Source organism: Botryllus schlosseri, chromosome 3 (genome assembly GCF_051294905.1).
Source record: "Botryllus schlosseri isolate E-star chromosome 3, Bs_hap1, whole genome shotgun sequence".
In the NCBI taxonomy this organism is placed as follows: domain Eukaryota; kingdom Metazoa; phylum Chordata; class Ascidiacea; order Stolidobranchia; family Styelidae; genus Botryllus; species Botryllus schlosseri.
In genome coordinates this window covers 9250855-9273729 of record NC_137238.1, presented here as the reverse complement: position 1 = coordinate 9273729, position 22875 = coordinate 9250855, and the positions used below count along the sequence as shown (strand labels likewise).

Here is a 22875-nt window from a genome sequence, read left to right as displayed (position 1 = left end):
ATTTCGTGTCAGCCCAAAAACAGCATGACATACGAACGATAATCAACCTAAATGTAACAGTATTGGGGGGAGAGTAGGTAAAGCTACTGCTGCAGAAGCGGTAATTCAGATCAGCGATGATAGCAGGCGCACCAGTCTACTGCGTATCAGGCCTGCCGCACACCACACACATTCGATAGTAGCACATGGTCTGCAAGAGATGTCAGTAACCTCAGATCGTAAGCCGCTATACACAGTCTATTGTCGCTAATTTGCATCAATAATAACAAAATACTAAATTGCAAATGTGTGGCGAAATATTGGACATAAAATCGGCATTTTAAAACGAAAGGGTTTCGATTTCAACATGGAAGCTGTTTCGACCCTGGCTGGCTACGTCACTTCATTCATGTGCATTGCGGTAGCCTATTTATGAACGTCGGGTAGGAAGTACCGACTCAAGAAGTCTGAGCTATCGCGGCGGTTTCCTCAAAAATCATTAAAAGACAAATGACTAGCTGAACACATGTTTGATAACTGCATACTTTCCAACACCAAACGGAACCATTGGTCTATTGCCGACGGCTAAATGAATAGAAGAAATATTTGCTTATGACATCACAATCAAGCGGTGTACAGTATTACACTTGAGATAACATCGTACCATATTGCTCATTAACCTGTGCGTCAACCTGTACTGACCCATAAACCGGCCTTTGTGATAGCTAGCCATCGGCTCATTGGAATTCGTATCTGGTACACCCCTGTACACCCCATCCGAGTGGTACACCCTTTGCAAATTCTGGTACACCCTAGGGTGTACGACAACCCCGGTTGAAGAGCACTGGCATATACACCGACGCATGTAACCTAGCAACGCAAGATACACAATACACATAGGCTACAGAGATGAGCGGATTTGAAATTTCGATGTCCTAATCCAACCCAAATCCGAACCTTCAAATCCAAATCCTAATCCATTACTTTTTCATATTCAAGTCCATGTCCAATCCTAATCCGATTCCAACTGGAAATTCAGAAAAAATACTAATTTATGCAATGGAGGGATTCGAAAATTTTCTTTAACAACCAATGATTCACTTGATTCAAGATAACTTAGTAACCATAAGTACATTAAGAACTGATCTGAATAAAGTTTGTCGCCATTCGCCACACGACATTTCAATCTCCCAGAAAATAGGAAAATCCAATCCAAATCCTAATCCGTTCTGAAAAAATGTATAATCCAAATCCAATCCAAATCCGACAAAATTTCACAAATCCTTTTTTTTCAAAACCTAATCCTAATCCATGCTCATCTCTGATAGGCTACACACGATCTGTACATATTCATACCATGCGTTAATGATGTGCATATGCATGTGAACCGTTGGCTAAAAATGTTGGACACCCCTGTGTTAGTTGATCATTCTGGTGTGGGCAGTATTTCGACTCCTTTTGTTTTATACAAGATCTAGTTTAAATTTCGTCGTCATAGTGCTATTGTCTTTTTGCTCATCTTGTGCAAGTTTGCGAACAGATTACAATACAAAAGATCCTCGGACATTGACCTACGCAAATTCTTATTAACCAAACTGAATGCATTGTTCTGTCGCGAATTCGGTTATTAGTTTACGCACGGGGTGCTGGACAAACTACGGCTCGCAACATTGTTTTCGGCGACCTCCGAAAGCCTAAAGAAACCATTTAAAAAAAGATAAAATGCGTACTAAAAATCGAATTACTACAGCTACTCATGCCAAAACTTTTTCTTAATATATTTCATCATGACACTGATAAGTTATAGTCTTACTATGATGCTTATTTCTCTATTTTATTGCTAACGCAATAGCCTGACCTCAAGGCCTGCGCATTTTTAAAGGTTTCAATTGCAGAAAGTCAAAACGGAAATTACATATTTCGGCTCACTAGCAACTATTACTTTTCGTGCTGTACTTGGAAAAACGGATTCGCGCGTTTGTTAGATAGATTAGTCCTCGATATGTGTATTTTATATTTATATTATCTATATATTGTAGAAGCTTATATAAAGGTAACACGGTTATGGCCAGCATTGCGTGTCTTGGAGGTAAAGAAAAAGTAGAATCAGCAAATCTATGAAGAGATCTTCGCCCACAGAATCGAATTTCCATCCTGTTCTAAGAATAGTCACAACTGACCAGGGTTGTAACCAAGTCACAAAGCTCCGAGTCCCAAGTCAATCTCACTTTTATAGTTTTGACTCGAGTAAAGTCGAGTCATTTTCAATTCACCACCGAATCAAGTCCGAGCCCAAGTCGGCGAGCAGAGCGTCGAGTCCGAGACATGGTAATCAGACATGGGGTGATTACTTCGTGAATGTAATCGATTGCGATTACGATTACTTCTGAATGACGCGATTACGATTACAGCAAAATCAGGAAGTAGTCGATTACGATTACGATTACATTGGAAAAGTAATCACGATTACTCACGATTACATTTATTTTGCATCTTAGAAGTTATATTGGAAGACAATATATGGATTGCGCTGAAAAGGCCTAATGAGATAACAACTTTCTTTAAAAAAAGACGCGATAATTGCTTGTTATGTCATAAAGTACCCATTGCCTATTTTATAGAGGACGATTTATCGCACCCAACGATTTGCATTCTTGCCAGGTCCCCAACTGTCGCACCCCAAATTTCCTAATAGGGTGAGGAGCGAGCTCGAAGGCGAGTCAAAAGTATTTTGTAAACCAACACAAATTATAGACTATTTGCGAGAGATTTCATGAACTTGAAAATTATCTACGAGCATCGCGATTTAAATGTCTCTACTAGATAGCTTGATTTTGAAATACATACGCCAAGAAAAAATGCATGCATAATTTGTAGTAATAGGCATTTAGGTGCCAGTCAATACCGCGCCACGTCACACCAAAACACATATGCAGTTTCGGCAACATGCGAATCCACGAAGTGTGCTACTAATGAAAGACATAGGCCGAAACTTGGGGTATGTGTCCGGTCCTTCCAATCTGAGCCCACAATGCAAATGCCACCCGGGCACCCACAGATCATTAAAGACATGGCAATTAGTGTGTGCGTCTCACGCAAGTATTTCTTTTAGTCTGCTACGTTTGGGCCACAACAATATCTTCTAATTATACAACAGACCGGAGGTCACGAATTAACAACATACCCTAAAGTAACTAATTATTACAAGATACGAGATTTTATAATTATGAATTACGTGCCTCCAGGTAAATCTGACCATCGGGGGCTGAGAGAGGATTAAAAATGAATAGCAACATAATGCAATTACCAATATAATTGACGAAATTAAATCTTCAACTTGAAAATTTACTACCCTATGGGGGCCCAAGAGCAACGTTTGGAGTGGGGGACGTTTTGTTGTGTTTGTCCTGATTTTAGCTACATGCCACGCTAACATTGCATATAAGCCGATGGCTATGGCGGCAGGCCCGAATGTTGAGTAAAGAATTGTGAAATAACGATTAGCGCTTGTTTCAAGTAGAATCATATATCTCATAGTCCTGTACAAATAAAAAGTAATCGTTCTTTTGCAAAGAAATCGATTAAATATGGGAAGTAGTCGATTACGATTACGATTACTGCGGAATTTTCTCGAATGTAATCGATTGCGATTACGATTACTTGAAAATGCTTTAATCGTCGTAATCGATTACGATTACTAATCGCGATTACCCCATGTCTGATGGTAATATGACTCGAGTCCGAGTCCAAGTCATTGTGCTGACTGCTCAGTTTCCAGTTAAAGTCTTGTTAAATCCACTTTTTTCAACTGTGTTTGGTGATATCGAATGATTCGCATTTATAACATACTAATTTTCCTCGCTTTTGGCAGTTTCTGCTCGAATTTTCAAGTTCCAGCCCCAACAGACGAAATTCCATTAGGGTGGTCACTTTACTATTCTTCGAAGTTACAATGAAATGTCGGTCTTGCCGTCTGAGCCTCGAGTCATATGACTTGGTTCGAGTCATGCACAATGACTCGAGTCCAAGTCGAGTCAATACACATAGTCACGATTTTCTAATGACTCGACCTGACTCGAGTCATTTTCTCAAAATACAGAAATGACTCGACTCGACTCGAGTCATCAGAAAATCGTGACTCGAGTCAGTACAACCCTGCAACTGACTTTCATCCTTAATTTTGAAAAATTGGTTATTGAGGGCAACCAGCCTTTAAATTCCTGTCAATTTTTCTGTCGCGTGTATGTGGTCATCAAATCAACGTTTGGGTTGGATAGTTTTGAATATAAATATGTATTATCTCCATATTTCCTCGATCACTATATAATTAAATGAAAAATTCCGTTTTGGCAAGTAATCTCAATTTGATATAGTGAGACCTGCGATTGGATTCATATGTTGAATGCCGCCAGCGAGCCCAACAGTTTGGCCACCCCTGGTTTACTGGTTGAGTGTGATTTGAACAAATTTATTTGACGTTGATGGCAGCAGCAATTATGACGCAGCAATGTGTGCTGTAAATAAACTGCCACTGCTCTGTATATTGTGTTATTTGACTTTGTTCACCGAAGTTGAGCACACTGTGATGAAACCATGCAGCGGTAAAAAATCATCCGTTTTTGCTTCAAAGTTGTTTATTGCTCATGCATGAATTCGTGTTTCAAAACTTCTAAACCATCATCTCTGCAATCTTTCATTGAGCAAATTCCCTTACCTCTAAGAGCTTTGCTCTCGATTAGTCTTTTTTCGCAATGCGCCGGGTGAAATCGGTGGTAGTTTAAAGCGGTGATTTGCGGTAACTTGACGTGGTAATACAGCCTTCTTCGATACTGACGAGTGTGCCGCGGAATGGAACTGCGGTCATTGAGTTTACCATTACCAGGTGGATATTTGGATCAAATGCATTTTATCGACCCATACAAATTTTTAGCGACTGTCCTCCGTGTTTCTCAAAGTGGTGCATGAAGGTATTAGCATATTGCAGATGAATGCGGATTTCTGGGCCTAAACTTCAAGTATCGGTCCTGACTCGAGATTTGAATCAAGCCATTGAGAATGTCTCGAGTCATATGACTTGGTCGAGTCGATGAAACCATAATCCTATTATATCTACATCGACTACTGTCTGGTCAATGAAGTATTTCTCCAGAAGCAGTAAACGACAAAGAGCATTCTTCCAATTGCAAGCAAAGTTAAATATTCGAATGCAAAAAATTAGTCAGGCACGAACCATGGTTGTCACGCGGGCAAGCAATATCCATGATATTGAAGCAGTGGGATGCCCTATTTATATTCTTTCGTAATGAAGCTGCAGTTAATAAAGTATATGGAGCCTCGGTTACTTTTGCGACGATGCGCAAACCTGGCACAAAACATATGCTGGCGTGCCTGAATTTCATGTTCAAAAGAATCGACCTACTCAATAGTGAATTCCAGTCAGACGATTCCCGTGTTCAGACATTTTTTTGACTCCCTATCTCAGTGCTCAGTACTCACATCATTAAAATGGTCGTCTGAGATGAAATATCCGACGGTGCAAACTAATTTTAATTGTCAAATTGCCAATAGCCGAATGGCGCAAACAGATTGCTGTTTAGAGATGTTTTGTTGGGGTTTGCGGAAAAATGAAATGTCGGAGATAGCAATTTCAAACAGGGTGACTTCGAATCTTTGCAAAACATTTTGGATCGGAGTTGTCATCCTCAGCAAATTAGTAAACAGTCGTTTGAAGCAGAAATTCCGTAATTTTTTTCGTAATCTGTCCCTAAGAAGGAATTGTAACCTCGCCCACGAAATCAATTTTCTCAGATAATATAGCCACTAAATTACTTCAAGATGCGTTGCTAGATGGAAATGACTAGGCTGGACGTGATATGTACATTAAAAACTCACACCAACAGCTGTCGTCGGAAGCGTTACGCGTTAATATTACACTCTCCACCAATATATATTTGTGGAAATGGATTCTCGATCGGCAGTTGTTCATATCAAATCGAAGACGTGGACTCTCAAGACAATAAATACAGCCGCAAAATAATAAAAGTCTACCCAATTTCTATGCATATCGTGTGATGTTATTTTCAAGAAAAGTCACTTTGTGGCTGTTATCACTAGCCTACAATTAATATTTGCACAAGACAGATGACGGTTGCACGATAATTGAGCTAATTCTGAACGAAAACTTGAGGGGGTCCGTGACGGTCCAAAAGGGGTCCGCGAAGACAAAAGGGTTGAGAACCACTGGCGTAGTGGTATGAAGATAATCCACAGCTGCAGCACCAATGGGTTGTGGTTTCGAGTCCGACCGAGGTCAACTGTGGAATTCTTACCTATAAGTGTTGGAGGTTTATCCAGGTTTCTCGCCGCCATGTAATCCGCGTAAGCGGTTTCTTATAAAAGCCTAGAATAACTGGGAGGTAATGCAGAAGTAGCCATAGTGCTCCATCCGGTCATACGTCATGTTCCATTCAAAAAATTGCCCAGCAAAGTCGGACTGAAGTTTATTGGATGTAGGCAGGGCAGTAACTGCCGCACCCCAAACCCCCCAATTGGGAGGGAGGCCCGAGCTCGAAGGGGGCCCAAAATTATTTCGTGAATTAGCATAAATTATAGAGTACTTTTTGGAAATTTGTGGAACTTTATCAAAAATTTTTCGCGCTGGGCGCGATTTCAGGTTGCCAAATATCTTGATTATTGGGTACTCTTTCCCGAAGAAAAAATACGCAACATTTATAGAAATGGGCATATCGGCGTTGGCTGTTGCCGCGCCACGACGCACCAAGACATAAAGTTTTAGGCCATGTAATATGCGACTCCAAGAAGTGTGCCAGAACGATCGCCGGCGAGAAAACCTTGGCCGAGAGGTACTGCTATTATAATGACCGAAAACCTCGTTATATATAGGCATACAAAATACACATAGATTTAATTGACTGGCGCCGAATGTTTCTGTCTTGGCAATCTGAACCTCACAAGACAAATACCATCCCGCAGGGAAAAATTATATGGCAGCGAAGAAATACCAATGAGAAATCGTGTGAACTTTTAGTTTAGTACGTTTGGCCGATTCTATATTTTTTGATAGACAGGAGGTCACGAAATAACATCATGTAACCAAGTCATACCAACGGGTCCGCCCACCCGAATGTGTTTAATTATTATTTATGGACTCTACAGTTTCGAAGACACCTCACTTAGCTATCCATGTAAATATGAGTAGATAGGACAATGAATTCATAACAATATATATGCAATTACCGACCTTATTGACCGACTAATCATGACTTATCAAAAATTTGCGCACCTGGCTCGCTGGCTGACGAAACGGTTCCACTATATTTTCGTTGAAAAAGCGAACAACATGATGGGGGCCGGTTTATCACCTTATGGAAGCCCATGACTCAAATTATTTTTTGGGGGGTGGGGGCGTGACGAAGTGTTGTTTCGTTCTTGGCAATGGGTATACACCCGGAGATGTTTAATTATTATTGAGGGTTCCTACCTTTTCAAATACCCCTCACTCAGCTCTACCGGTAAATCCGATTACTTGAGCAGAGAGAGGGTAAAAACTAATAGCAATATATATGCAATTCCCGATCATATTGACAGATTCAGCCATCGAATTTTAATAATTTCTCGAGCTTCGCGCGTTCAGGCAAGAAAAACTGACACACGGAATGGACAGCCAATGCATAGGATAAGTAGCGGGAAACAGCGCACAGGCTGAGGGGGGTCTGGGGGGCTTCGCCCCCCAGAAGTTGGGTTTATCAGCCTATGGGGGGCCCAAGACGAAGGTTTTTTGGGGGGGCTGGCGAAGTGCTGTTACGGCCCTGGATGTAGGTATACAATACTGCGATAGGCCTCAGGGCAAGTTTTTTCAACTTTTTCAACATTTTTTACAACTTTCGGGAGCTTCCTAAATACTCAGAATATATGTAGTATTGTAGTATATGTAGTTATAAGCTGTTTGGAAGAATCTTATATTGCAACTTTTTGCTATTTTTCATGCGACTTCTTAGTGTAACTTTTATCAAGTTTTAAGAAAAATGTAGATCAGGGATTTTAAAAAATGTTATAAAACTATGTCTAGGATGGTTGTCTCTTTGATTTGCTTAACAAAGAGCTATGTGGTGGATTAGCTACGTCTCAATATTATCTATGACGCAATGGCGTGCGAGCTAGAAGTTGAACAACACCAAATAAGCACGACTTTACCATAACTATTTGTAAATAGATCGCTTGATTGATTCACTGTCGTTAAAATTTGAGGTCCTTTCCCATTTGACGAACGCGCAGGCGAGACCGCCGAAAATTAAATTGTCAGTGGGTCACATTTTAGAGGCCAATGATTTTGGTAAAGTCGCCAACACTGAATTATGATGCATTGCCTTAGGGCAAGTTTTCAGACCTGGAGGGTTTGGAGTATGGTGCTTAATTTGTTTAACGAACTATCGCTTTGTTGTTTGGCTCTTTGCGGAATTTTTTTCCGTTATTTTCTTGCTGCGTATCATATATGCAGTGATTTTGACGGTCTCGCCAGGCCGTCTGTGAAATGGGGAAGTACCGAATTTGATGGTCTTGCAGGTGCTGACAGCAAAATGCTGTCATGGAGGTTTCAAACCCAAAGAACATGAAAATGTATGTATGATCGATTGAATAGCGAAAGAAGAAATGAAACAAACAGATACCCTGTAAATTGTAGACTGTTGGGTTACACAACGGAGCTTTTAGAGCAGTGGTTCTTAACCTTTTTTCTTCCAGCGCCCCCTTTCAAAAATTATCGTGCTCCAGCGCCCCCCCAACTTCATATTGTAAGGAATGTAATAAAGACAATGAGTAAGAGGGAGGGCCGTAACAGCACTTCGTTAACCCCCCTAAAAACGATTGCCTTGCGCACCCATAGCGTGATAAACCGAACTTCTGAGGGCTTCGCCCCCACGAACCCCATATCGTGATTTTGTTGGTCAGCAAAGTTTGTGTGGCCTGGTCGCCCTAAGTACCAAAATTTTCCATAATGCATGAATGAATAGGTGGTAATTACATATATAAGTCGCTATATAAACTTTTTATCCTCTCAGCCCACGTAATCAGATTTACCAGTAGCACTGAGTGAGCTGTTGTATAGGAAAATAAAGGGCACGTAATTATCAATTAAACATATTCGGGCGTGCCCGCAAGTACAATTATTCGTTACCAGGGCCGTAACAGCACTTCGTCAGCCCCCCCCCCCCTCCCGCAAACTAAAATCGTTGGTCCTGGGCCCCATCGGGTGATAAACCAAACTTCCGGGGGACTTCACTCCCAGACCCCCATTAGGCTGTCCGCTATTTGCTGATAGCCTATTAGGTATCTACATTGGGTGTCCATTTACTGAGGCAGCTATTCTCGCCTATTCGCGCGAAGTGCGAAAAAATTCACTAATTAAATATTTGGAATTGGTCAATATCACCGGGAATTGCATGTGAATTGAGATCAATTTTTATCCTCTCTCTGCTCACGTAAACACATTTACCGGTAGAGCTGAGTGAGGTGCAATGTTCCCTCTAAGCTGCGCACGTGCGCAGTACTGACACGGTCTCTGCACACAGAAAATCTACGTTGCGCACAACAAATCCGGAGTTATTACCTTTGTTAAGTCGTTACGCACTGTTGTCCAAGGGTCAGCGCAGTGAGTCGTTGAGTGTGCGCAGACTAATCAAAACTTAAAGCGAACATTGTGAGGTTTCTTGGAAACTGTAGGGCCCGTTACTAATAATTAAACATATTCGGGCGGGCGAACCCGTTGGTATGACTTCGTTGCATAATGTTATTTCCTGACCCCCTGTCTGCAATATCAAAAAATATAGAATCGCTCAACGGGGATATCGCCCAGCAGGAATATCCCTGTCGCCTAATCGTACTAAACTAAAAGACGCACACGATTTCAGGTTGATATTTCTTTACTGACATATAATTTTTCCCTGCCAGATGGAATTCGTGTTCTGGGGTTCTGATTGCCAAGACAGGAACATTCGGTGTCAGTCATTTAGGCGCCCATGGATAATTAAACCTATATGTATTTTGAAGGCTATATGTACCGACGTTTTCGGTGTTAATTTGCTCTGAATACTCATTAAGGATATGTCCTATCACCACATCATCTACTGCGAAACCATTTTTCTTCAGCGCCCCCCATACCGCCCCCCTGAGCCCAGCGCCCCCCATATCGCCCCCTGAGCGTTTCCGCCCCCCTTCAAGATCGCCAGCGCCCCCTGGGGGGCGCTGGTGGCAAGGTTAAGAACCACTGTTTTAGAGTGTTTCATACCCTAATAATTTTAAAAATATATATATGCAATATTTTACTGCAACTTTTGTTGAAATTAAGTGCAACTTTCACATGATTTTAAGTGCAACAAAAACTTGCCCCAATCAGTCGATATGTTGTAACGTAAAAATAGCCATAATTGCAATTTATGATCAATTTTATCAACTTCCGGTAAACATATACGGCACTACCACAACGAATTGCGGATTTTCCATGCGCTTTGTCTACTAATTTACAGTTTTGTATCATTAATTCGAAATAATTGTATATTAATGTAAGAGCCGCTTGCATTGATTGTATTACTGGATCGAATGTTTTGGTATAGTAATCTCAGCATTTTCATAACGTAAGCCTACACAGCTTGTAAACAAAACTCGATCCTTACCCACTCATCTCCAGTAACCCATTCACCGAAATCACGTTTGAAATTTGTTAAAATTTGTCTGTTTCACCATCACAGCTACGCTTATCCCCCACCATGGTAGACCTAAAAGTATGGTACACGGCGGCGGGGAGTCCGTTGATGCGCGGATTAGATTGGTATGCTTTCTGAGTTGCTACGAACAACGGACGACCATAATATACACGAGTATCAAAGTACTACAAGCATGGTTGCATTTAAAATAAAAATCAATTTAAAACAAACGTGTTTAAAACAAGTCCCTTGTTTAAAACATGTTTTTAAAGCCATGACGTCACAAATATTCAATTGTTACGTCATAATGGATTGACATTGACAATTGAAATTATAGGGTAAATATAGCTCCTATGACAAACGCCATCCCACACAGAAATTTTTTCCCAGTGAAGAGATAGGAATTTGGAATCGTGTACATCTTTTAGTTTAGTACGCTTAGGTGATTTCAATTTCTATTTACTATATAACATACAAAAAAGTAATTATTTCAACAGGTCCGCCCGAATATGTTTAATTACTGATTGCGTGCCCTAAATTCTCCAAGATGACACCAGATGTGCTCACAAGTACTGGTGAAAACATCCATCTAAATGTGAGGGAGGGAAAAAACAACGTTTTTGGGGGCTTGCTGACGACGGGCTTTTTCGTCCCTTATTTTGTGGATGGCCCGGTATAGCTGATGCTTGATGTTTTCGTACGCGGCATTGTATCCGTAGTAGCCTAAGTCTGGTGGTAGTGGGCCATGAGTATTCAGTAAGGTAACACGACAAATTGCTTGGTTCGATTCCGAAATACTTCTTCTCTCGGCATTGTCGAAGAGAAGAATATTATTCGAGTTGGCGCCGTTAGTTAAATCCACGGCCTTCGGCGCGAAAGACTGTAAATGACTCTCGGCGGTAGCACATTTATCTAGGCAAGGCCATTTCACCTTGACTCAGCAGACTCAATACCCTCAAAATGTCACTCTCCAGCAACATATACTTGTAAACAACGGCAGCATACTTTGCATTTTGGATTGATTTTAATTTCTGAAAGTACACCGGTCCGCCAAATATTGTTTGAAATTTTACCGGTCCGCGAGGTGAAAAAGGTTGAGAACCACTGACTTATATGATGTGGTCTCAAATTATTGTTGAAGGTGTATATTAATATGAGTTAAATTACTGGTTTACATTGGTGGTTCTGAACATGTGGGTCACAGAAGCATTTTAAGGTGGGACACAAGGCGATCCCTAAAATGATGCAGTTGATGAAATGTGTATATTCATATTGCCAAATATTACGTCAAATGTTTCGACTGCCTTTCATCGCAAGCCAGTGTTTTTTACGTACTTTTCCGTAACGTTACAAATTTGTTATCACATTATCGGCAGCATCACTGGTTCAAGGATAGATAGAGCACGAAACGTCAAACTATATACAACACGTGTCATCGCATTATCGGTTGCGTCACTGGTTCAAGGATAGATCTAGCACGAAACGTCAAACTATATACAGCTCGTGTCATCACATTATCGGCTGCGTCACTGGTTCAAGGATATATCTAGCACGAAACGTCAAACTATATACAGCTCGTGTCATCACATTATCGGCTGCGTCACTGGTTCAAGGACAGATGTAGCACGAAACGGCAAACTATATACAGCATTTTTCACGAATGAAGACGAAAGAAATACGTGCGCAAGCAATATCAGGTTACCTTTTTTCGGTAATTGAGATTTACAACAAAGATATATAGGCCGAAATCTGTTTACACACGCAGTTTACACACGCAAGGTTGACGCAGGATGACTGGTGAAAATCCGCATACCAGAATGTTATACAGAGCAGCCACTAGCATGATAAAGGAAGGCGGAACTTCATTGATATCGCATCGATTTATTCTTAATTTAATTCTTATGTCGGCGCGACCGTTTGATGCCACGCAATAGTCGTGCTATGGATGCTAATTGAATGCCGTTCTAGAACGCAGAGATAATACACATTTAACAACACCTGTCATTATCGCGGTATCTGCATACTTTGTGTATAGCGATTAGTGATATCTAGGGCAAGTCTTTGCAACCTTTGTAACTTTTTTACAGCTTCCTAAATACTCAGAAGTTATGTAGTATGGTGTTTTAAGTTGTTTGGAGGAATCCTATATTGCAACATTTTGCTACTTTCCTCCATTTTTTTCGGGCAACTTTTTCGATTTTTCATGCAACTTTTGCAAGTTTTTATTTTCGATTTTTCGTGGAAATAACTTTGTTACGGAAAATATCCGGCACTATATGTACATAGATCGCTTGATTATTTCCATGTCGTTTGTGGTCCATTCTGATTTGACGTAAATTCAGGCTAGACCGCCGAAAATTATATTTCCACTGGGTCAATTTTATTCGGGCTGTTGATTTTGTTGAAGTCGCCAACACATAGTTTTGCTACAGTGCCTTGGATACGGACCGATGCGAGTATCTCATACCCTAATAATTTCAAGGAACTTGTCAATAAATGTAGATTTTTCGTGCAACTTTTGTGAAAAATAAATGCAACTTTCCACGGATTTGACTGCAACAAAAACTAGTCCTAGTGATATCGCATCTTGTTCATAGAAAATATAGTCAGGCAAAGCTGGGCATAACGACGGTGGTATTGCCATTATGTATCATGATGAGCATGAGTATTTGTACTAATTGCAATAGATACACTCCAAATTTAAGTTATATTGACGGACTTCACCAAATCGCTTCGACCCACGTCATTTCTTTCATTGCATCGGAATGATTGTGGTAACTCGAAGCTATAAAATTTTGAAAATAAATTACTCTGATTTTGATATTTATGGAACTCGGACTAATGGTAGAAATCGGCAATCTTGGGCTACTTTTGTATAAGATACGATAACACAATGCGGAGTAAAGATACGAAGTGAGGACACTACAGATGACAACAATGAGTCTGCAAAAACTCACCTTATCGCGTTATCTTTCTTATAAAGACAACCATTCGAAATTTATAGCAGGTGTAGCCCTATATAAAGTACCCTAAACTGTAATTATATATTGTTGCTACGGTGCCGCTACTTACAGCGAGGCTAGGATGACAAGATTTATTATATTCGGCGTTCTAATTGCATCGTTGGGATGCCTTGCATGTGATAAGAGCGCTCCGTTACCGAAAATGGAACAGCCGTTGGATTGGAGCAAGGTAAAAACACGCAGATTTTATCGAATATTGGTGGATTCGGAATATCGCTAACAAATAGTTCTTCAAAATGCTTAGAAACGCGGTACAATTATTTTACACCCTTGCTATTCGAATAAAGCCAGTATGGCTGGGACAAAAATCGTCCCGGACTTTCCCGGGTTTTGTATTTTTGAATGCCTGATACTGAAATCATCGCCAAACCGGATTCGGATTAGGTCGACACCTCGTCTCGCATGATTTAGATCGGCGAAAATTCCTGAGCGGAATTCAAAATATTCCTCATAACATTGCGACAATTTTCCCTCTGTAGTACAACGGAACATGGTATATGACGATTACTACTTTCGACCCGAGCTCGTTGAATGTTGCGTGCGTCGTACTCGATAATTGTCCGTCCATAATGAGCGAACTTGGTGATGACGAACTTGTCATCCGCCACAAATGAGTATACGCCTGATTTATACATTCAATTACTCCGCTTATTCTATTTGGCGTGTGGAACTTTAGATTGAATAACAATATTCTCTTCTTCATTCTAGTTGCACTTTTATATCGTTGAATCAAGCATGATCACTAGGGCAAGTTTTTGTTGCAGACAAATCTGTGGAGAGTTGCATTTATTTTTCACAAAGTTGCACTAAATAACTGCATTTATGGACAAGTTTCTTGAAATTATTAGGGTATGAGATACTCGAATCGATCCCTATCCAAGGCAATGTAGCAAAACTCAGTGTTGTCGACTTCAACAAAATCAATAGCCTGAAAAATTGACCCAGTGAAAATATACTTTTCGGTGGTCTGACATCTGTAAAAATAAAAGGTCAAATGTTCCGCTCAAACCCCGAATTACAGCTTTTCGTTCACATTATCCGTTGGTTGACTAAAACAAAAGGTCAACTTTCCGGCTCAGTGCTGATTTACTGTATCTCAGTCGAATTTTGCCTTGTATTAAACCAAATTCTCAAAAAGAGAGGACGACGTCGTCAATTTTCACCCATCAAAGATTTCGGCCAACATGCGATTTCGGTCCACCTTTCGTAAACAAACTCTCCGCTGTCACCCACAATATTTTAGGAATGCATTCTTAGTTCTTACATCCAAGACTGCGGTGCCGTGAGGCTCCAACTACTGCCAGCTTTATCCCTTACGAATATTTTTTACTTTAGAGGAAGAGGCGAAGCATCGTCTTATTACATATCTCGGAGATTACGTACATTATCTGGCACATATTGAATGCGCATCCGAAGGTATGTGATAGGTTGGATGGGTTAGAGATGAAATCTGCTAATCTTATAGGGTGCATTTTGATAACCGTGCCGTGGCTTCGTGTGTATATCGAAAATAGGTTAGCAACCATGCAGAAGCCTGCATGCAATAAAAATCGTGCTGGAACCGAAGAATAGCGACTAATGCTGTCTATACCGTGACTACTATCTAATACTGCGAAGCACTGAAGTAGTTCAATTAATTTTTATTGGTTGACGACGTGAAAAATGCTGGAATACCGGGTCATCCCTAAAAAATAACCAGTAGCGCTAGATGAGATGAGTTCCGGGGTCCCGTCATCAGACGTAATGGGTAATTGGGTACATCCTTTTTCTAAATTCTAAATGTCCATCAGTGCATTATTGTGGTTGTGAGTTAAACTTGTTTCCATTATGTTGGTTGTTTCTATTCAAATGAACTGCAAGAAATATCGACATTAGACGTACACTGGATAGTCATAATTGATTTGAACCCTTGCATTGCGCAATGTAACTATCTCGTCTGTTGCAGGATGGATCATACGGATCTACACCGACGTAAAAACAGTTTCGGCTGAGCTGGTATTGCACATACAGAACGATCTGTTGCAACATGGAGTGACTGCGCCACTGCGCCTCAATAGTTGCGCTGATATTGACGATATGTGAGAAGATATTTTACAGGGATGTGTAACTGAATATAATCTCAATTTCAAACATGTTATACTATGAACACTATATAAAGTAGGGTGACCATATTTTGGAATCAGAAAAGAGGACACCTTTTAAAAACCATACAAGTTAGTTTACCGAAATTGAAAACATCCGATTTCGAAATATTTACTGGAAATCTTGTTGTGTTGTGTTTAAAAGAAATAAAGGTCACTACTCCGATTCAACTCGCGAATGACCCGCTCAAACGTCCGCATTACCTATTTGCGTCATTTATGCCGATTTTCAGTTGACCCTGTACATTAGGCTAGCTGTAAAAGCTGTAAAGCAGGACGAATTGCCAAAAAGGAGGGTATTTTGGCGCCCTCGGTGGACATTTTTAATTTCATGAAAAAGGAGGACAAATCCCCTCAAAGGAGGACGTATGTATGGTCGCCGTAATATAAAAGCAATACCGCCATGGTCCTGTTCAATATATGATCGTACGATTTAGGGCTGGGCAAAATCGAGTAACTGAGTGATTCGATTCTGAATCATGTAAAATGCTTCGAGCCGAGTCGAGTAATCGAGTATCACCCATTATGACGTCATAACAGAGTATAATATGTCGACGTTCAAATATGTACCGTTTATGCGACCAAAAAGGATATAATGCCTGGCCTGTTATCCATTACTTTGGTATTTTTTCGACCATGCCGATTTCATTGCGCTAGGTGACAATGTTGTGGGATGATCATGAGTTCGAAAATTTGCTATTTCCAGTAACGTTCGTAACTTTGTACTATATGTTTCGCATGCTACGATGCAGCCAATCACTGTTTCAAGGCATCAACAGCGAAAATTAGTGTCTAAACTATTATTCTCGTTGATAAATTACCTTTCAGGTGCAAGAAGCGTATAATTACAGTACTCGAAAAAATCCTCTTTTACTACTCGACTCGAATCATCCAAATTAATACTCGATTCAGATTCGAGTACTCGAATCATTGTGCCCAGCCCTACGTACGATACGTCTGTACGATTATGAATGTAATTGCGAAATATACTGATTTACATCGATATTTCTGCGTTGGTTAGCCATTATACTATAGATCAGTGGTTCCCAACCTTTTTCGGTGGCAGGGCCAAATTTAGAATTTCAGAGTACGGTCGGGGCCGCACGAATACCAGGGCAATGAAAGGAACCCAAAATAGTCACCAAAATATGAAAATTCGCATTGTTCCGATCATTCGCTTAACGCCATTAGCCATTGTGTTGCCGCGCTCCCGTTGTTCAGAACAATAAACCTTTGCTGGCTATTTCGGAGTAGTTTTATTGCCCTTGCGAGATTTCAATTCGTATTTTTGGAATCAGTGCGACACCTCCTTTCGATAAACACCGTCATATCAAATTATTCGGACGCTTGGGCCGCGAGCTATAGGACTACCAATTATGCTGTTTTTTACCGGCTAAGCAGTACGCATCTCGGCGTATTCAATCGTGAGTCACTTGTTGCACATACCTATCCGTAAATTAGTTATCAATACCCAGGGCCGTAACAGCACTTCGTCAGCCCCCCCCCCCAAAACGTTGCTCTTGGCCCCCTCAGGCTAGATGGCTGTTTACCGCTATTTATCATCTAAATCGGGTGTCCGTTTAAGGCAGCTTCTCTCGACTAATCGCGCTATGCGCGAAAAATTTCTATAATTCATGATTGAATCGGTCAATGCAATCGGGAATTGAAAATATATTGGTATCAATTTTTATCCTCTCTCTCCTCACGTAATCAGATTGACCGGTTGAGCCGAGTGAATTGTGTTTGAAAAGGTAGGATATATTGCTATCAATTACTTGTCCTCTCTGCTCACGTAATTAGATTTACCGGTAGAGCTGAGTGAGGTGTCTTGGAAACTGTAGAGCCCGTAAATAATAATTAAACATATTCGGACGGGCGGACCCGTTGGTACGACTTCATTACATGATGTTATTTCGTGACCTCCAGTCCGCTATATCAAAAAATATAGAATCGCCCAAACGTACTAAACTAAAAGGTGCACACGATTTCAAATTGGTAGTTCTTCACTGGCGTATAATTCTTCCCTGCGGGATGGTAGCCTATTTGTCTCGTGAGGTTCAGATTGCCAAGACAGGAATATTCGGCGCCAGTCATTTAGGTGCATATGGTCAATTATACCTATATATATTTTGTATATACATAACGAAGTTTCCGGTCAGCGTAAGAGCAGTCCTTTTCGGCCACGGTTTTCTCGCTGTCGATCGTTCTGGCACACTTCTTGGAGTTGCATGTTATATGGCCTAAAACTTTATTCTTCTGTCTTCGTGCGTCGTGATGCGGCAGTGGCCAACGCCGATATGCCCTCTTTCTGGAAACTTGAAATTGCGCGCAGCGCGAAAAGATTTTGAAAAAGTTGCGTAAAATTCCATAAAATACTCTATAATTCATGTTAATTCATCAAATAATTTTGGGCCCCCTACGAGCTCGTTCCCCTCAATTGGGGGACTTGGGGTGCGTCAGTTACGGTCCTGTCAATACCTATATCTATATCTATATCTATAGGTACTGCTCGTTCAACTGGAAAGTTAGGGCACATTGCATTGAAACAGCAGCGACGTAATCTTAGCAGTCAACTCACAACTTTCCTGCAATCCTAGTTGAAAACTCCAGACTCCAAGCCAAGCAAGAGTATTTTATATTTATAATTTTTTTTCATAAATCGATTTCTCAATATTTTTGTGGGGGCCGCAGAAAGGCTAGCTGGGGGCCGCATGCGGCCCTCGGGGCCGCGGTTGGGAATCGCTGCTATAGATAACAAACCTACGGATAGACGGGCAACACGTGATTCACGGTCGAGAGATTCGATGGTCGGCAGATTTGTTGTCGCTTCATAGCATGAAACGGTTGGTTGTCGGCCAGATTGACTGTTAAATATGCAGGTATGTTTGGCGTGGATAGGATATAGGGCAATCAGAACACGTTCTTTAGTGATACAGTACTTCTAGCCACTAGCGACGCTATCAAAGCATTAATATCAGGAGTAGGCCTATATTTAATGAGCAGGACATACGGGCATTGAGCAGGCGACATTATGGCATGAGACAGTTTTGGATAATGTAACATGCGACTCCAAGAGGTGTGCCAGAACGATCGGCAGCGAGAAAACCTTGGCCGAAAAGTACTGCGCTTATGCCGATACATATAAGTTCAATTGTCCATAGGCTAGGCTTACCATACGTCCTCTTTTAAGAGGATTTGTCCTCTTTTTTGACATTTTTTAAAGTGTCCTCGGAGGACGCCCTTTTGTCCTCTTTTTTGAGATTTTGTCCTCTTTTTTGAAAATTTAGGTAAGATTTAGAGCAAATTGGCACAGAAGTGACGCTCCGGCGGGTATTTCGGAGTGAAAAACGGTGATTATAGCTCTGAGCGAAAAAATGACCTTTTTTTTCAGTCAACCGCTCGCAAAGTGGGAAAAATTCACCGATTTTTGAGAATTCTACTCCGGTTTTGCAATTTGCAAATTTCTGAAAAAGTGTCCTCTTTTTAGATTTCCAAAATATGGTAAGCCTACCATAGGCGCCTAAATGACTGGCGCCGAATGTTCCTGTCTTGGCAATCTGAACCTCACAAGACAAATACCATCCCGCACGGAAACATTATATGCCAGTGATGAAAAATACCAATTTCAAATCGTGTGCGTGCTATAGTTTGGTACGTTTATGCGATTCTACGTTTTTTGATATTGCGGAGGTCACGAAATAACATCATGTAACGAAGTCATACCACCGGGTCCGCCCGTCCGAAGATCTTTAATTATTACTTACGGGCCTTACAGTTTCCAAGACACCTCACTCAGCTCTACCGGTAAATCTGATTACGCGAGCAGACAGGACAAGAAATTGATAGCAATATATATGCAATTCTCGATCATATTGACCGATTCAATCATTAATTATACAAATTTGGGAATTTCAAGTATTCAACAATATATCCAAGTGCGATATATCTTTTGTAAGTAGGAGAACTTACATTTCACCCTGAAACTACTGTGAAAATCACTGACATCTCACAAACTTCACTATATCACATCACTTTTAAATGCTACCATGTGGTAGAAGATCAGCTATTACGTCACATATCTAGTTCATGACGATAAAACATGACCGGTTGATGATTCGTGACTGAAAATTTTGATTTGGTTTGGTGCGACCTTCTCGTAAAATTACTCGATTTCGGATTGATTGGGTAATTGACTCTATAGTTGAGTCGGGTCAAACGTTAAAATCAGAGAAGGACTTTCGACTCGGAACGGTGACTCGTTAATCCTACGGACGCAACAATCTATGAAACTGGCATAGGGAATATTAATATATCAAAAGGTCGTAGCTTGCGTTGCGTAGGGTATATAGCTATCTAATCAGGTCAGTATGGCAACCAACCATTGGTATTCTATGCAGTGGTGGCTTTTGGGGTAGGCGAGGTAGGCGGTCGCCTAGGGCCCCCCTGGTTGATTTACGCGCTTTCGAGGGCCCCCCCTCCTCCGTTTACGCGCTTTTTCCAACTATTTTTCCGGTTTACGCGCTTTTTTTCAAGTATTACCATTTTCTGAATAACCGCGGAATCCTTGTATCCATAAAGAATATGGTATTATACCGTAAAGACAGGTCAATCATCAAATCTCATTTTTTAGTAATCATTTTACGAATAACCACAAAAATCCATGCGCCAATTTAGAATATGGTACCGTAAGCAGTAGTCGATCATTAAATTTCTGCGCTAGTTGCAAGAGCTCACTTTGATTTGATGATCTCTATCTATTTTGCCATTAGCTAAAGGGCCCCCCTCCTACATTTACGCAAATGTTATCATTTTGCAAATAACTGTGAAAATACATGTACCCATGTAGAATGTAATACCGCACACAGAAGTCAATCATTAAATTACTGCACCTGCTAAAAGCTTACTTTGATTTTATGAGGGGGGGGGGGGCCTTCTTCATTTACGCGATTTTTGGTTATCATTTTACGAATAACCGTAAAAATACATGTACCCATGTAGCATATGGTACTGTAAACAGTAGTCGATCATTGAATTTCTGCATCCGCCTAAAGAGCTTACTTCGATTTTATGAGCCCCCCCTACATTTATGCGAATTTTAGTTATCAATTTGCGAATAACCGTGAAAATGTATGTACCGATGTAGAATATGGTACCGTAAACCGTCGATCATTAAATTTCTGCATCTGCTAAAAGAGCTTACTTTGATTTTATGAGCCCCCCCCCCCCCCTTACATTTATGCGAATTTTAGTTTTCATTTTACGAGTAACCGTGAAAATATATATACCCATGTAGAATATGGTACCGTAAACAGTAGTCGATCATTAAATTTCTGCACCTGCTAATAGAGCTTACTTTGATTTTATGAGCCCCCCTCCATTTATGCCAATTTTAGTTTATCATTTTGCGAATATCCGTGAAAATACATGTAGGCCTACCCATGTAGAATATTGTCTTGTAAACGGTGTTCGATAATTGAATTTCTGTGCTTGTTAAAAGAGTCTACTTCGATTTTATGTTAATGAGGTCATATTGTAACATGGAATGAATTATTATTGAGTATATATTTCCTAGTGGCAGCAGTGTATATTTCAGTGCATCAAAATTTTCCAGTATAAGTTTGTGAGATTCTACTTGCTAGCTCTTGATGCCAGCTTTCATATGATACCGTATGTTAATTGATAATGAACCGTGTCCACACTGAGCCTGAATATCCAAAATATCAAAGGAAATAGTCATTTGAAAGCCATTGAAATCATAGGCTATTATAGCCTATATATTGTTGTTTACTGAGCCATTCTCTTGACTCAACATATAAGTTGTGAATTGGGCCTTTTCTGAATGGAAATCCATTCTCAGGGTTGTCATGATGGTAAATTTGTTCATTTCTTGTCTGCGGATTAGCAGCGTATTTTCAAAGCTTTACCATGCTCAATGTGCACCCGATACAGTCAGTCAGAAAGTGTTTATGGTGTTGTCAGAAAGTGTTTTTTTATCACAGGTGGATGTCTTTTAATTGGTTGTGTACTATAGATAGATATGCAATACATCTTGCATGCAGGAAAGTTTCTATCGGCCTGATGCCTGATATTTTATGCCTCAAAAATCTATGTCGATACTTGAAAGGTTTGAATGGCTATCATCGAGAAAGGTGTACGAAAGGCTGAGTGGGATGAGTGCACTTGATTATTTCACTGCCATGGAGGTGACGAGTAACAAGGCCTTTATAGGCCATATCGTCACCTCCAGTCAACTTTTTATGTTTGACGAAGCAATAAAATGTCTGTCTGTCTGTCTGTCTGGCTACATATATTCAATTTGTTGTGAGGTTGATAATTTAATGTGATGTCACAGAAAAAGACCAAAATGTGACCAAACAATTAGCAATGGAATCAATTTCAGCAGGGCAGAGGAAAGAATTAAAAGATCACAAGGCAAGTTTTTGCAACTTTTTTTACAGCTTCTGGCAGCTTCCTAAATACTCGGAAGTTATGTAGTATGGTGTTTTAAGCTGTTTCGAGGAATCTTATATTGCGACTTTTCTTCATTTTTTCAAGCAACTTTTTGCAGCTTTTCGATTTTTCATTTAACTCACTTTTTACTGGAAATATTTGGTACTTTATGTAAATAGATCGCTTGATTATCATCACTGTCGTTTAAATTTGAGGTCATTTCTCAGTTGACATACATTCAGGCTAGACCGCCGTAAATTATATTAGCCTACTACTGGGTCAACTTTTTCAGGCTATTGATTTTGTTGAAGGCGCCAACACTGAGTTTTGCGACAGTGCCTTGGATACGCATCGATTCGAGTATCTCATACCTTAATAATGTCAAGAAACTTATCCATAAATGTACTTTTTTAGTGTAACTTTAGTGAAAAATAAATGAAAAATAAATGCAACTTTTTACTTCAACTTTTATGAAAAATATGTGCAACTTTCCACGGATTTGACTGCAACCAAAATTTGCCCTAAGATCAGGTGTTGCATAAGACAATTTTGACCATTACACTC

The 22875-nt window shown here is 40.4% G+C and overlaps 2 protein-coding genes and 1 long non-coding RNA gene across 3 annotated transcripts in view; 2 read left to right on the top strand and 1 right to left on the bottom strand.

The window, feature by feature from the left end:
- Positions 1 to 16864, top strand: part of LOC145434857 (uncharacterized) — a 67337-nt gene extending 50473 nt beyond the window's left edge. The window contains exons 5-6 of the mRNA XM_080312102.1: positions 15056 to 15136; positions 15666 to 16864. Of these exons, the coding sequence (XP_080168228.1) occupies positions 15056 to 15136; positions 15666 to 15802 (218 nt within the window). The 3' untranslated portion in view covers positions 15803 to 16864. The remainder of the gene's footprint in view (positions 1 to 15055; positions 15137 to 15665) is intronic.
- Positions 1 to 22875, bottom strand: part of LOC145434828 (ARF GTPase-activating protein GIT2-like) — a 336581-nt gene that overhangs the window by 179981 nt on the left and 133725 nt on the right. The window lies entirely within an intron of this gene.
- On the top strand, positions 12330 to 14688 carry LOC145434875 (uncharacterized). The gene is made up of 2 exons (XR_013913601.1): positions 12330 to 13889; positions 14200 to 14688. It is a non-coding gene; the product is annotated as an uncharacterized LOC145434875 (long non-coding RNA).